This window comes from Dendropsophus ebraccatus, chromosome 2 (assembly GCF_027789765.1).
Source record: "Dendropsophus ebraccatus isolate aDenEbr1 chromosome 2, aDenEbr1.pat, whole genome shotgun sequence".
NCBI classification, from domain to species: domain Eukaryota; kingdom Metazoa; phylum Chordata; class Amphibia; order Anura; family Hylidae; genus Dendropsophus; species Dendropsophus ebraccatus.
This window is the reverse complement of record NC_091455.1, coordinates 129,287,989-129,304,664: the sequence shown is the minus strand read 5'-3', so window position 1 is coordinate 129,304,664 and position 16,676 is coordinate 129,287,989. Positions and strand designations below refer to the sequence as shown.

At 44.1% G+C, this 16,676-nt stretch overlaps 1 protein-coding gene across 1 annotated transcript in view; it reads right to left on the bottom strand.

Moving 5' to 3' along the window:
- The window catches only part of SH3BP5 (SH3 domain binding protein 5), a 57,525-nt gene extending 47,160 nt beyond the window's left edge, over positions 1 to 10,365 (bottom strand). Inside the window, exon 1 of the mRNA XM_069958323.1 lies at positions 10,130 to 10,365. Within this exon, the coding sequence (XP_069814424.1) occupies positions 10,130 to 10,210 (81 nt within the window). The 5' untranslated portion in view covers positions 10,211 to 10,365. The remainder of the gene's footprint in view (positions 1 to 10,129) is intronic.
- Positions 10,366 to 16,676: the final 6,311 nt, after the last annotated feature.

Genomic DNA, 16,676 nt, shown 5'->3' with positions numbered 1-16,676 from the left:
TGGAACTTGGAGGTTCTGTAATGACTTTAGAAAGTTAAATGAGATCTCCAAGTTCGATGCCTACCCCATGCCCAGGGTAGATGAGTTGATAGAAAGGATGGGTAATGCCAGGTACATAACTACCCTTGATCTTACTAAGGGCTACTGGCAGATCCCCCTCACTCCTGAGGCTAGAGAGAAGACTGCGTTCTCCACCCCTGATGGGCTCTTCCAATATGTAGTGATGCCATTCGGGTTACATGGAGCCCCTGCCACTTTTCAGAGGTTGATGGACTTGATTCTGCGACCACATCGGGATTACTCTGCTGCCTACCTCGATGATGTGGTCATTTTTAGCCCGGATTGGGAAAGTCACCTCTGTAAGGTCCAGGCGGTGTTAGATGCCATAAGTGATGCGGGGTTAACCATCAATGCAGAGAAGTGTGCACTAGCCTTAGAGGAGGCCAAATACTTGGGCTACATTATTGGGAGGGGGTTAGTGAAACCACAACTAAATAAAATCGAGGCAATACAGAATTGGCCTCAACCCCTCACAAAGAAACAGGTCAGAGCTTTCCTGGGTATTACGGGCTATTACCGTAGGTTTGTGCCAAATTTTGCCTCAGTTGCAGCCCCACTAACTGACCTGACAAAGGGTGCGAAGTCCGCAATGGTGACATGGACTCCAGAGGCCGAGAAGGCTTTTCAAAGCCTCAAGTCTGCCCTGTGCCAACAGCCTGTGCTAGTTACCCCTGACTTTAGGCGAGAGTTTCTAGTACAGACAGATGCCTCTAACACAGGGTTAGGTGCCGTCCTCTCACAGGTCGTGAATGGCGAGGAGCACCCGGTGATGTACTTAAGTAGGAAGCTATCCCCGGCCGAGAAAAACTATGCCATAGTTGAGCGAGAATGTCTGGCAGTGAAGTGGGCCCTAGAATCCCTGAGGTACTACTTACTAGGCAGGAGGTTTAAGTTAGTGACAGACCATGCCCCCCTAACATGGATGAAAATAAACAAGGAGAAGAATGCAAGGGTGACTAGGTGGTTTCTGTCCCTACAAAACTTTAATTTCACTGTGGAACACCGGCCAGGGAAATTACAGGCGAATGCTGACGCCCTATCAAGGGTACACTGCCTGTGGGGACAATACGCTCAGCCCTCCGGTCTGAAGAAGAGGGGGGGGATATGTGGACATGTCACTGGTAAAGTGCTCGAGGGGATGTACATCTCACCCAGGTTGATACATAGTGTGAGATGGTGAGTCCAGGAGGCATCTGTGCTCAGCAGTGTTATGCTGCTGAGCTATTATTTATTATTGCCGGGCCTGGACTTACATGGAATGGCAGGTAGGTTTTGGTAGTGGGACTTGCCATTCCCTCCCCCTCGATCCAGTGTGGGTTTTGGGATCAGGTGAGCTCTGATCCCAATCAGCCTGAGAAGGCAAAAGGTGTGCTCAGTGTACAGGTCCTGGCTCTCAGTCAGGAGTGAACAGCCTGCAGGCTGGGTTTGCTGCGAGCAAAGGATACTGTCGCTGCTGGGGGGCTTACTCAGCGACTCTGCTTACCAAGTGCCAGATAGGTGACCGGTTGTTAGTAAGTGCCCGGACGGGCAGGACCTTTTGTTTTGTTTGTTCTGAAAAGCACGGTATTGCTATTTTTCTGTTATGGACTGTTTATGATACAAATAAACACCAAGCTGTTTTTTATAAGTCCAAGTTTGCTGACTGAACTGTGTCCAAACACACCATCCCCCGGGAAGATCCCTACACTGTTTAATAAAAATTATTGAAACAGTAAAAAGGCACTGCAAACAGGCACCCATTTCGCTGACTAATGCACTTCTGCAGGGGCCCATGGGCAGGAAATCGACATATGTACAGTAATAGGACCCTTAGAAAACAACTTTGGTGTGGCTGAATTTACATCATGTTCCCAAACTAATTCTCCAGTTTTTAACTTAGTCTGGGTGTGAATTATACTATAAATTAAAGTCAATAACAGCTGTGTTAACAAAATAAAGACAAGTCACGTACAATTCATATTGGCTGCTTTCAGTTCAAATATACAGATGGTCTTAATGGTAAATGTTGAAATTTTATTGAAGGTTGTAAACTTTCTACTGATAAGGATTTAGGCTATGATCACACAACGTATTAGACCGGCCGTTCCGTGACTAGGCCGGGTCACGGAACGACCGGTCTCTGCCTGGATCACCGCTCTTAAGTACGCCAGCATCAGAGCTTCCCCTAGCAAATAACTGACATGTAGGAAACCCTGTCAGTTCACACTATGAAGCTAGCGTCTCCGGCCGCTCGCTTCATAGTGTGAACTGACAGGGTTTCCTACATGTCAGTTATTTGCGGCCCTGTACGGGATCCCGGCCAGAACGCATACGATGTGTATACGCTCCGGCCGGGATCCCATAGAACAATAGGCATTGTGCCACCCCGGCAAAAAGTACAGCCGTTGTTGCCATCAGCAACAACAGCCGTACTTTTACGTAGTGTGAACATAGCCTTAAGGTTGAATCTATCTGTAGAATATAACTTTACTGGAGCTCAAAGAATATCCAAAGAAACTAATTTGCTTGATGCAATAGCTGTAATCTGGGTCATTAGGTAGCTAAAAAGGGTTGCAAAATGTGAATATATGCATAAATAAGGAAATTTCAACATTTCAAAATTCCACATTGCTCCATCTCAGCTGCTCCTTGAGCAGAAACACTACCTGGCTGGGGCAGTATCAGTAGTGCTTCCTCCCACTGCTCAGCTCATCCCATTGGCAAGTTGGATCCTCACTACTGTAGAAACAACATGCCTTACGCCTTTAAGACTATGTTCACACTCATCCATGTCCCCTCTCTCACAGGCCTCTTCATAACAGTTCATGTGCTGTTATGGACACCAGAGCTGCGTTTGTATCCAGTGCCGGCCTGTGAGGAATTTGCATTCTCAGTGAATTTCACATTGAGAGTTTTGCAGTGAAATCCGCTACTATGCTCAGTGCAATTACAGTCCAAGGGTATGTGCACACTGAGTAATTCTGATGAAAACTCTGTCACGGAATTGTCAGCTCCGCCCTCTGTCCAAAGAATGAACTTGATCATTCTTTGGACAGATGAAAGAATCCGTCCGTGCATAGAAAGGAGTCTATGATACAGGCAGAGATGCGTGTGCCCGCCGCAGTCCACGACTTGAGTTTTCATCCCAATTACTTAGTGTGCACATACAGTACCCTTAGGCCCTAAAAATCCGCTGCAAGAACTCAAGGCCATAGACTAAAATTGTACTGATCATACCAGCGGTTTTCACTGCAAGACTTGCAGCGTGATATCCGCTGTGAATGTGGTACATGTGAGTGCACCCTCAGGCTGGGTTCACACACAGTATATTTCAGTCAGTATTTGGTCAGTATTTTGCAACCCCAACCAGGAGTGGATTGAAAGGCCATGTTCACACACTGTTGAAATTGAGTGGATGGCCGCCATATAACAGTAAATAACTGCCATTATTTTAATATAACAGCCGTTGTTTTAAAATAACAGCAAATATTTGCCATTAAGTGGTGGCCATCCACTCAATTTCAACATTGTGTGAACAGATCCTTTCTGTGTTTTTTAATCCACTCCTGGTTTTGGTTGCAATATGAGGACCACAATACTGACTGAAATATACGTAGTGTGAACCCAGCCTAAAGGGGTATTACCATCTACTCTAAAAACTCTTTGTATTGGTTAATACAACTGATAATCACTGGCGAAAAGTGAAGGAAATCTAAATGTAGGTCAGCTTTAGCCATTAGCAAAATGTAAGTAAGAAGTCAGTGAGCTCTGTATGTGACTGTAAGGGCAGAGCGGATCCGTGTGAGCTGGAAGGCAAGTTATAGAAACACTAAGCACTGGTAAGGAACGTCACTGACCCGAAAACCTTTCTTCTAATGCTGAATTCCTCCAATGACTCACCAGTCATTGTCTATGTATATTCCGACAGTATAACATCAACTGGGAAATGTTCTTATATAAATGCTTCAGAGTTGCAAATTACAAATACGTAAAAAAAAATAACTGCCTTAATGGTAACAATGGATCAGCCTGTAAAAATACAATGGGGCTTACAAACCGACGTCCTATCAGTATGTTTTTTGGTGTGCAAGAGGAAACTAATATACCCAGAGACATCCCATGCAAACAAGGGGCATCATACCATACATTGTACCTGGTCAGATTTGATCACAGTTCCTCAGCACTGTACTGCAACAGGGCTACACCACTGAGCAAGCGCACTGCTCATACAGGGACGGTTTTAGACTAAAGATTAAAGAGGTAGCATGGCCAAAGACTGCCATACAGCCAAAGAATACAGAAACTTTTAACAGTTGGACATGCGTATTCAAAAGTCAGTGTTTCGGTACTTTTTGCACAACTCTCTAACAAGGAGCTTGTAAGGTGGTGCTTGGTGTTGGTGTTACGATGTGGGTAGGTCTGGCTAGTTAATACAGAACTGCCCTATACTTTGTGACTGGTACAGTGACAAACCAATACTACTTGAAAAACATCATAAATCCTGTCAGTGCACCTCAGCATGAGGCCTAATTTCATCTTCATGGGCGACAATGCTTCAGCTCATTGAGGTCACATTATTAGTGAATGGCTGATGCAATGCAATGTCTCAGCAGTCGACATGTAAACAGCATGAAACGTCATTGTCAAGCTGTAATTAATGATCAAGGCCACATGACAAGTTATTGAGACCTGGACATTTTATGTTGGGGCATACCCACCACTGTTGTTGGCTTTTGTTTCAATAAATTGTTTGAGATGAGGAAATCACCATTGCATAAATGCACTACTTTTATGGTATATCATCACTGTCGTGTGAACTTTTTGGGGGGGATTTATCAAACATGGTGTAAAGTGAAACTGGCTCAGTTGCCCCTAGCAACCAATCAGATTCCACTTTTCATTCCTCAGAATGAAAGATGGACTCTGATTGGTTGCTAGGGGCAACTGAGCCAGTTTCACTTTACACCATGTTTGATAAATCTCCCCTTATATATTTTCAATAAATTTCAACCCATAAGTAGTGTATATTAAAGTGAATCTGTAGCAGCTGCCAACCACCCCCAAGCTACTGGTACCGTTTTGTATACTTCATCACGCCATGTCTGGTCCTGGGGTCTACCTTTCTCCTGGAGATGGTATTTTGGCTAAAACAACTTTTATTCTGGTGGTACAGCAAGGTGGGGTGTCCCTGAGGCAGAGGCTAGAGCATCTGTGCCCTAGGCCTGCCGGGCCTCTCTTCCCACCTCTCCTTTTTCATCACGCCTTTGGGATGGATGAAGGCGGGAGAGAGGCGCTGCAGGCCTAGGGCACCTCACCAACACCTGCCACACCATGGGAATAAAACTTGTTGTTAGCCAAAATACATGACCCAGGAGAAAGCTAGACCCTAAGACTGGACATGGCATGACGAAGTGTACAAAATGATACTGGCGGTTTGGGGGTGGGAGCAGCCAGTAAAGATTCACTTTTAAATGTCAGTGAGCAGTTAAATTTCCTGCACATGTTTCTTTTACTTACAGACACTTTGCTATTTTACTGTTTTCTTGCAGCTGCTATTGTTGTTAAAGTGACAGCAAGAACCATATTAGTTGTCGCAGCAATAGATAGTAAAATTGTCACTTAGGGGAGAAAATAACTAGAAAAAGTGTTTCCTTCTTATATAAGTACCTACAGTCATTAGATAGTGGTGTGTTCAAGTCCCAGGGAAAGTGGGAAGAGGAACTGGGTGGGGGGACAATCTTTCAGAATATAAAAAGGGCCTCGCCTGCTGGTAACCATCAAATGACTCAATTCAACATTGTACACAGGTTATACTATACTACAAGGTTTCTTTATGGGATTGGGAGGAGAAGGGAGGATGCCTGTCCCAGATGTCAGGGAGGGGATGCGGGTCTTCTCCATATGCTATGGACGTGTAACGAGTTGCAGAACTACTGGGACGGGGTGTTTGACAGGGTCAAACAGGAGATTGGAATAGAGCTGGAAAAAAGCCCTCGGTTAGTGATTCTGGGGGACACGTCCAGGTTGAAGACATCAATAAAGAACCTGAATTTAGTTGTGAGATTGTTTCTCTATGCCAAGTTGGTAATTATGAGGAATTGGATGGGGGATCGTCCATCGAGGGCCGAAGAATGGGAATGTTGTAGAAGAATATATGGAGTATAGATCGGTTTGCTTATTCTTTGTTATTTATTTATTTAGATATGGGTATATATGTATAAGTTAGCATGTATGAATTTATTTTATAATTTTTTTTTTTTAAGGCACTAGGGGGGAGGCTAAGGGATGGGTTAGGTGTTCGCGTCAATAAAAATGCTGCATGGGTTTGTGACCGGTGGGGTACGCTTGGGGCACCGGCGAGTGACGGTAAAGTTATGAGGAAGATACAGGGGGTGGTGTACGGGGGGGGGGGGGGCGCGGCGCTTGTGTCCGCCCGGGCGGGGGTCGTGCCTCGGGTTCGGGCTTGGGTCGGACAGATGGGAGGTACTTGGGTGGGGGGAGAGAGGGGATTATAATAAATTTATGTATTTATTTATTTATTTTTTTATTATTTTATTTTATTTATTTATTTTTCTATGTTAAGGCGCCACTTTCTGTTCTCCCAGGTATTGGGGGACCATGCTGGGACGCAGCCTCTGGGATGAGAGTATGAAGCATCTGTGTGCCCCGGAGGCCTTGTGGAGCATAATAAATGGTTGACGGGTTACCGGGGGAGAGTGGAAGAGGTGTTAAGCCTCCGCAGCGAACCTGGGGAGGTTTGGCGCAGATGGTTTAGAACAATAATGAGTTTGTCGTAGGGCTGGGCGTCCATCTGAGAAGGTGGTGGCTTGGCACTGACAGACTCAATGGTTGGATGCTGGTGCGGTGGGCAAGGAGAGCTGACTTTGCATGGCATATGGTTATGAGCTTCAGGAACAGTAGGCTGCCAAAATTGTTATGGTTATGGTCATTTATAAGAGTTTTTCTTTTTTCTCTCTCCCTTCTCTCCTCTCCCCTCTCTCAGTTTTGTTTGGTTAAGGTGTGGTCCGGCCAGGCCTGGCTTGGCCCCTGCGCGGGCGGGCGGGGGCGGTCCCCACCCGTGCGGATAGAGTAAAGAAAAACTGACTAAGTTATGGGAGGCGGATGTTGGGAGCAGAGTTTATTGGTTAACATAGTGCAACCCCGGTGACCCATGGGGTGACCCCACGGGGGAAAAGGAATTATGTAAGGGGGTAGGGGCTAGAAAAAAAAAAAAAAGAAAAAAAAAAAATTGTCACTTTGTTACTATTTCATGTTAAGGGTAGCTTCACACACACAGTATCGCAGTGAATTTTCTGCTGCAGATACGCAGCAGATTTGATGTAAATAACTGAACACCGCATCAAATCTGCACCATCAAATCTGCTGCTGATCTGCTGCGCATCGGTCGTAAGCGTTAGCACCCTAAGGGTACAAACACACACACACCGTGTACACAGCAGATACGCAGCAAATACGCAGCAGATTTGATGCTGTGTTCAGTTATTTAGATCTAATCTGCTGCGTATTTGTTGCGTATTTGCTGCGTATCTCAGCAGTAAATACGCTGCGTATACGGTGTGTGTGTTTATACCCTAAGGGTGCGTTCACACATACAGGATCTGCAGCAGATTTGATGGCGCAGATTTGAAGCTGCAGATTCAAAGCAAATCAAATCTGCGCCATCAAATCTGCTGCAGATCCTGTACGTGTGAACGCACCCTTAAGCGGATTCAGAATTGACAAGTGATCTGTGCTGAGGTCTTATGTAACCTGGAGAGTCTAGTTTTTATTTTATTTCCAATTCCAAAGAATATATTAGTTTCTTAAAAATTCATTCCAATAGGAAAAAAAGTGAATGTTCCATACATTAATTTATCAGACAATGAGAAAACTGACGTGTTCTTGGCATTGGAGATGGATCAATGGGAATTGTTTCTTCATGTTCCTATTGTTCTGCAAGAATTCAGTCTATATTACTACAATAGAAGGAATTCTAAAACCAATGTCTTCACGAGAAAGGAAGAGATGACAAAGCTAATACAGCAGTTCATATCCAGGATTGGGTATAAAGCATTTCCTATGATATATTCAGAAATCTTTCTTTTACATAGGACCAATGTCAGCTATAACTAGAGGCACCCCTTGGGTAGTTACTGTAGATTCAATTAGGTTGGTTGTTTGACATTGGAAGACAATTAACAAAAAATGCCTTTCTCTAGCAATGTTTACACACGTCACTGACTAACAAGAGACCATAGGACTGCACAGGCTGTATCAGATACATGCAGCAAATCTGATATGCTAAGTTCCTTACGCACGAGTCCTATTATAACCAGTTATCGGGAGAAAAGCACCTTGACCAATGCAAGCAATGCCATGAAATCCTTTGTTTCCTAACCACGTGCTGCAATGTGTGTCATGTGGTACTGTGGGCATACTGGAGATGGCATGTTTAGCAAAGTGAAACCTTTACAAATTATATACAATCAGAAAATATTACTGATAGCTACTGTGCACAACCTACTAGTCTCAGAGTAGCATGCCCATTGCTCATTCTTAAAAGCCTATTTCTACTGAATAATTATAATGCTGAAAACATATCAGTGAGATGGCAACCTCAAACATCAGCAGTAAAATGATCCCCGAGCAGATATGACAGAATCCTGGAATTGTTACACTGTAGTGAAGACAAAGACTGTGATTTCGGCCATTGTATATAGTATAGTATATAGTAGGACTCTCCTCAGACTTCTTACCATCCAGATCATCCATGTTACTACAAACAGACCAGTACTGTCCTCATACTTCTTACTACTGAGATCATCCATGTCACTGTATACAGATGAGAGCCCATCCATGTCACTGTATACAGATGAGAGCCCATCCATGTCACTGTATACAGATGAGAGCCCATCCATGTCACTGTATGCAGACCAGTACTGTCTAAATACTTCTTACTGCCGAGATCATCCATGTCAGTGTATACAGATGAGAGCCCCCTCCATGGCAGTGTATACAGATGGGAGCCCCCTCCATGTCAGTGTATACAGATGAGAGCCCCCTCCATGTCAGTGTATACAGATGAGAGCCCCCTCCATGGCAGTGTATACAGATGAGAGCCCCCTCCATGTCAGTGTATACAGATGAGAGCCCCCTCCATGGCAGTGTATACAGATGAGAGCCCCCTCCATGGCAGTGTATACAGATGAGAGCCCCCTCCATGGCAGTGTATACAGATGAGAGCCCCCTCCATGTCAGTGTATACAGATGAGAGCCCCCTCCATGGCAGTGTATACAGATGAGAGCCCCCTCCATGGCAGTGTATACAGATGAGAGCCCCCTCCATGGCAGTGTATACAGATGAGAGCCCCCTCCATGGCAGTGTATACAGATGAGAGCCCCCTCCATGGCAGTGTATACAGATGAGAGCCCCCTCCATGGCAGTGTATACAGATGAGAGCCCCCTCCATGGCAGTGTATACAGATGAGAGCCCCCTCCATGGCAGTGTATACAGATGAGAGCCCCCTCCATGGCAGTGTATACAGATGAGAGCCCCCTCCATGGCAGTGTATACAGATGAGAGCCCCCTCCATGGCAGTGTATACAGATGAGAGCCCCCTCCATGGCAGTGTATACAGATGAGAGCCCCCTCCATGGCAGTGTATACAGATGAGAGCCCCCTCCATGGCAGTGTATACAGATGAGAGCCCCCTCCATGGCAGTGTATACAGATGAGAGCCCCTCCATGGCAGTGTATACAGATGAGAGCCCCCTCCATGTCAGTGTATACAGATGAGAGCCCCCTCCATGTCAGTGTATACAGATGAGAGCCCCCTCCATGTCAGTGTATACAGATGAGAGCCCCCTCCATGGCAGTGTATACAGATGAGAGCCCCCTCCATGGCAGTGTATACAGATGAGAGCCCCCTCCATGGCAGTGTATACAGATGAGAGCCCCCTCCATGGCAGTGTATACAGATGAGAGCCCCCTCCACCTGACATGGTACCGGCAGGCAGCCACTCCTGGTGCCCGGCTAGCCTCCCCTGGCCGGGCGGCTCCCGATGGCAGTGCCCATGCAGTCATCATACCTGTATTCTGGGGTCCACCTCCTCCTCCTCGGGCTGCACAGTCTCCTGCCCCTTGCCTCGTATCCCCATTGTCTCCATCATGCCGCAGACATAGGTGGGGAGGCTGCCGGACACCGGAGGATACACGGGTCTGGCCAGTCACCGCTCCCTCGTACCTTGTGGTCACATCCACAGCCGTCAGTCCCAGTGCAGACACTGCAGGAGGCAGCGGAGCCGTCACACCGCCGTCGGGAGCTGCTCCTAGCCTGGAAATGAAAAGCAGCAGTGGGCGGGGCCTAAGGGCAGAGCCCGCCCACCTAGTCACCACTGGAGCCGCGCTAGAGGGGAGAGGCCGCTGATCCATCTATGTCTGCTGATCATATACCTGGCATGTCCAGCTGGCTATCCATCCGTCTACCTGCCTCTATGTCAGTCTAATCTCTTATCTATTTGTCTATCTCCCTATAGATATATGTGATCATTTGTAGCAGAATGGGGGAGCAGGATGGTGCAAAAATTCCATCCTGGGTATATGTTACCCATAGATCATAACCTATAGAGCATAACCCATAGAGCATAACCCATAGAACATAACCCATAGATCATAACCCATAGATCATAACCCATAGATCATAACCCATAGATCATAACCCATTAGCGGTGGCTGCTGAAGTTGGATAAAGCCCTAAGGCTATGTGGAAAACATGGATATAGTCATTGGCTGTATCCATGTTTTCCAGACAATCTTAGATTTTTATCCAAGTTCAGCAGCCCCAGCTAATCAAATACCGAACGATCGGGTTCGGATGGACTCACTCATCTCTAGTGGTGTTTTCTTTCCAGGAAAAGACAGTACTCTCTGCTGCCACCTCTGTCCATGAATGGAAATGTCCAAAGCAGGAGAGGTTATCTATTATTATTATTTATTTATAGAGCACCCTTAATTCCAGAGCGCTATACAATAGATAGGGGTAACGAGCAGAAACAACACAAGATCAAAACACATTATCTATCTGGATTATCTATCTGGATTTGCTGCTGCTCTGGACAGTTCCTGTCAGGGACAGAGGTACCAGAAGAGTGCTCAGTAAGACTGGAAAGAATACACCACAGCAGCTTATAAGTATTGGAAGACATGATATTTTTTGTCTCCAGGTCAGGTGGGGTTTGCAATTAAAGGAGAAGTCCGGCCAAAATTATTTTTTAATATGTTATTACTCATGGAAAGTTAGACAAATTTCTAATGTACATTAATTATGGGAAATGCACATAAAGGGCTATTTCCCTTAATTTAGTAGATCAGGGAGACTTCAGATTCTCTAAAAAAAACAGGAGATCATGAACCAAGGGTGTAATTACAATGAAGTGTCCAGCAGGGGACACACTATATAGATAGATAGATAGATAGATAGATAGATAGATAGATAGATAGATAGATAGAAGTCAATGAGTACCATTGACTTCTATATATAGTGCGCCCCTGCTGGACACTCCATTGGAATTACAATGGATGTGTATGTAAATGTAATATACAGTGTTATTGATTGAATACATCTATGGAATACTTTGGGGAGCAAGTGTCCTTGCTCCCCAAAGTAATCCATAAATGTATTTACCCAGTATGTTTACCCAGTATCTCTGGAAGAGAGTGGCCATGTTTTTGTAGTGCTGGATAACCCCTTTAACGCAGGTATATTGTATAAGATACTTTTAGGAAGCTTAGGTAAATAAAATCTCTGGTTAGTTTAACATGAGACTTCCCTTTGGGGACAGTGGGCTATATGCAGGGAGAGGACCTAACCAGACCCTTGGGTTCTCAGATAGAGGGGCTCTAACCACCTTGAGTGAGTGGCGATAAACCTGAACAGTACCTGTATCCACGACTATGGAGATCCACAGATCTGCTTATTGCTGGTCTAGGGCACTGAGTGACACAAATGCAGGAATACAGACCCCCTCCCCCCCCTCGTGGGTAAACCTAGCATGTTGGCTTTATTTGCACTTTCCTGACTGTTGGCTGTTTAGCTCCTGTCCGAGTTGTCAGGATGCACTTGGGAAGAAGAAAATCATAGTCTCTTAGCATATATAAGACTTATGCCTGATCTCTAGTAGCCTTACCACAGGTGTTAGTAGCCCAGCGTGGCGAGTACTGGAACTCTTTTGAAGAAAATACTAATTCAGAGCTGTGACAAAGCATAGACAGGGGTAGGTAATGGCCTGGGGCGCCATCTGGTGGTCCAGGACAGTAGGCGCAAATTGTAGTATCCAAGTCCAAATAATCACTGTCACTACACGTCCCACCAGCACATAGCTTTATGGCTTACCGGTGACACTGCTCTCATCTGTACAGTGTAAGTGGTGCTCAGCTGTCATCACCGCTACAACCGTTTCACGCCCTCTGGTGCTTACTCAAGGCATCGCAGGAGAGAGGCGTTCCTTTACTATATACAAATCATGACTAGAAATTTACATAAAACCAATTAAAAACCACATCACAAAAAGTCCTTAGAGGAAACTACTATAATCATTTCTGTCCAACTGCATCTGTTTCAATTATGTAACAATCTTCTATCTGTAATAATTTTCTATGGGTGTCCCCAGCTTCATCCATCTTAACCCATCTTAACCCTTCGTAGTCCTGCAAATTTCAAGAGAAAAACATGGATACAGGCAATGACTATATCCATGTTTTCCACATAGCCTTAGGGCTTTATCCAAGTTCAGCAGCCACCACTAATTAAATGCTGAAAGTTCGGGTTCGGATCGACTCGAGATTCGCTCATGTCTAGTGACAATCTATGAGTTTGGCACTCATTTATAGTATGGCAGTTAAGACAGGTGGTTCAGGTTCTGCAACATTATTCAAACCAAACGCTCAGTGTTTCATTTTCTGTGGTTGGATGCCGGCTTAGGGCTGCCAGGGTAAAACATGAATACAGCCTATGGCTGAGAATTCAGATTCGGACAATTTTGTCAAACTTAGACATAGTGTTTTGTCACATATTGGTGAATGGCAGGATGGAATTTAGATGCACATTGGTTCCTAATCCCGACTGGGAAGAAAAGGGAGAGTTTCTTCATTCTCTGTTTAAGGGTCCTTTTACATGGCCCCATATAGGACCGTACAAGGATGCATGCAAGTGCTGATCAGCGACTGCACAAAGGATGCTGAACGTGCGTTTTCCCACTCCTTGATTGATGCTTTAACACAAGTCTATTATGGGCCGAAGGAGTGTTTCTAGGGCTTAAAGGGTGGTGGCAGCAGGGACCACATACTAAATCATCACTACAGTACACACTGTTTACCACAACCTTAATATCCATTCATTCAGGTATATTGCCATAGTTTAGCATTTTTCACCTACAGACCCCCATGCTGCAGGGGTTCCGATCAGTCAGTGACAGGTCCTTCTCCTGTCACTGACTACCTTTAAGGCCACAATCGCTGTGCATCGCAGCGTTTAATGGGTTAATAACAGGCAGCTGCTTGACCACAGCTGCTTGTAATTAACTCTGCAGCCAGCCAAACTGATGTGTGCCGGACCGCTCGCATTGAAGTGGTCCCACACACATTTAAAGCCCCTTCAGTCTAGAAACGTATATATACATTCTTACTGCACGGGGCATGTGCAGTCGGAACGTATATATATACACAGATTGTGGACATGAAGGGGTTAAGTAGTTTACAGGTCTCTCCATGACTTTTTTTTCACATTTGATGAATAACTGAAATGTATACAGCCATTACCCTCTCTGATCTGTACATATTGTGTGACTGGTCATCAGAGATCCTCATTTATGTGAGCAGTGAGCTCTGTACCTGCAACTCTGCATCCTGATGTATAATTAGGTGTCCTGTGAATCACTGTAATGCCTGGGTAGGAGGATGGGTGGCATCAATCACTTTATAGTTGGTGCGGCCAAGTATGACCTATATTTTCAGGTAGTATAGAGGGATTGTAGTTGAGAAGCTAGGTTGATATTTTAATCGTCAGTCTTGTTTACTGAATTCTATTAAGTTACCTAAGGTTGATGCTTGTCACAACAAGCCATCACTTGTCACAGCTACATAATAAACAGTAGACGGTATATAGTGATAAATTAGGTCTTTTGGGTGTCACAACACTAAATCCTGTTTGACCAGGTTCACATCGTAAGTATTAAAACACAGGTTTCGCTTATTTTTATTTTTTGCCTATTCAGTTCCTGGCTCTCAGATGTATTCCCAATATTTCTATGGACAATTAATTATACTTCCTTTTTGTACACAGCCATAATAGGGCCAACATAGTGGCACTCTATCCATGCAGAATCTGCTATAGGGATTTTTTTTTTATCCTTGTTACCTTTGAAAAACCATAACTTTTTTTTTTCTCCATAACTTATTTTTCCATCTACAAATTTTTTTGTGGGACCAGTTGTACTTTGTAGTTAAACTCTTGATATTTTTATAAAATGTGGCAAAACAAAAAAAATATTTGTAAGGTGAAATTGAAAAAAAAAAGGAAAATTAGAAAACAATGTTTAACCCCTAGACGACCCTGGACGTAGGGTTACGTCATGGAAGTCTGTCCCCAGACGACCCAGGACGTAACTGTACGTCCTGGGTGTTTCTCCCGCTATGAAGCGCGGTCCGGAGGAGGTGGGGGCCGGCTGCAGTGAGCAGCCGGGACCTCACCGGTAATGACACGCTGCAGCGATCGCGCTGCCACGTGTCTTTAACCCCTTAAAGACACGTGACTGCGGCGTTTAAGTGTAAGTGACAGGGGGAGTCCCCTATCACTTACCGATCGGGACCCCCCCAGTGTGACTGCGGGGGTCCCGGTCGGTAAAACGGACCACCGGAGGTCTCTCACCTGCCTCCGTGCGGTCCGATCGGCGATCTGCTACACTGAGCCTGCACAGGCAGGCTCAATGAGCAGATCGCCGATAACACTGATCAATGCTATGCCTATGGCATAGCAATGGTCAGTGTAGAAATCAAACTAGTGTATGTAAAAGTCCCCCAAAGGGACTTCAAAAGTGTAAAAAAAAAAAAGTTCAAAACACTATTACACTACCCCAAAACCCCTCCCCCAATAAAAGTCTAAATCACCCCCCTTTCCCATAATATAAATAAAACATATAAAAATAAATAAATAGATAAACATATAATATACCGTAGCGTGCGTAATTGTCCGATCTATTAAAATATAACAAGCGTCATTGTGATCAGTTAGCGGCGTACACAAAAAGAGGGGAAAAAGTGCACGGATTACCGATTTTATGTTACATTATATATTAAAAAAAACACAATAAAAAGTGATCAAAACGTCCGATCTTCACAAATATGGTATTAATAAAAACTAGAGATCATGGCGGAAAAAATGACACCCCATACAGCCCCGTAGGTGAAAAAATAAAACCGTTATAAGCGTCACAATAGGCCCATTTTATTAATATTTAATTGGCAAAAAAAAGGATTTCATTAAAAAAATACATGTATAACATTAGAGCTACGGGCTGACCTATAGAGTAATAGTATCATGTCGCTGTTACCATATAGTGCATTACGTAGACACAGGAACCCCCCAAACGTTACCATATTGCATTCTTTTTTACGATTTCACCTATTTATATCTTCATAAATAATATATTTGGAATTCCATCATACATGTTATGGTAAAATGAATGACGCCATTACAAAGTACAACTATTCCTGTAACAAACAAGCACTTACATGGCCTTGTACATAGAAAACTGAGAGTGCTGGAGCTCTTAGAAGGGGAGGAGGGAAAAACGAAAACAGTAAGATCAAAATTTGCGCGGTCCACTGGGTCATTTTGGGCCTGGTCCTCAAAGGGTTAATATAAAAAAGTCCAATCAGTCATGTTATGATTACACATTCACTTTAATTTTTTTAATAAATCTGCTTAAAATTGGCTTAAACTTTTTATTATTCAGTGTATGAGGCTGTGCAAGGTGGGGTGGTCTGATTTTTTGGTACCACTTTTGCATAAATGTGCCTTTTTGATCACTTTTTATTCTTTTTTTTCTTCCTGGGATAATATGTGACTAAATGCTTATGCCGTTTACTGTGCAAGATCACAAAAGTGTAAATGTAATAATTTGGGCAATTCTGCATGTGACAATTGCAAATATAATTATTTTGTTTTACATTTTTTAAAAATGAAAATTAGGTGCTGGGGTTGATTGAACAATTTTAAAGATGGGATGGAGATAGATAGATAGATAGATAGATAACAAAGGATATTGAGTGGCACTACAGAAAATCCGCTCGGGTGCCTGTAGATGTCGTTCAGACCACGAACCTTCCGTTTAGAAAATAGTGATGATCCACGGCACTCCAATGAGATGAAAAAACTGATGATTTATTCAAAAAAACAATAACATGGTGCAACACAGCAGGACACGACGTTTCAGCAGTACACCCGCCATTTTCAAGTGCAAACAGTGAACTTCATGACACCATTATATACGTGCATAGTGAAAAATAATTGGTCTATGTGATTGACAAGAGTATAAACCAATTATTTTTCACTATGCACGTATATAATGATGTCATGAA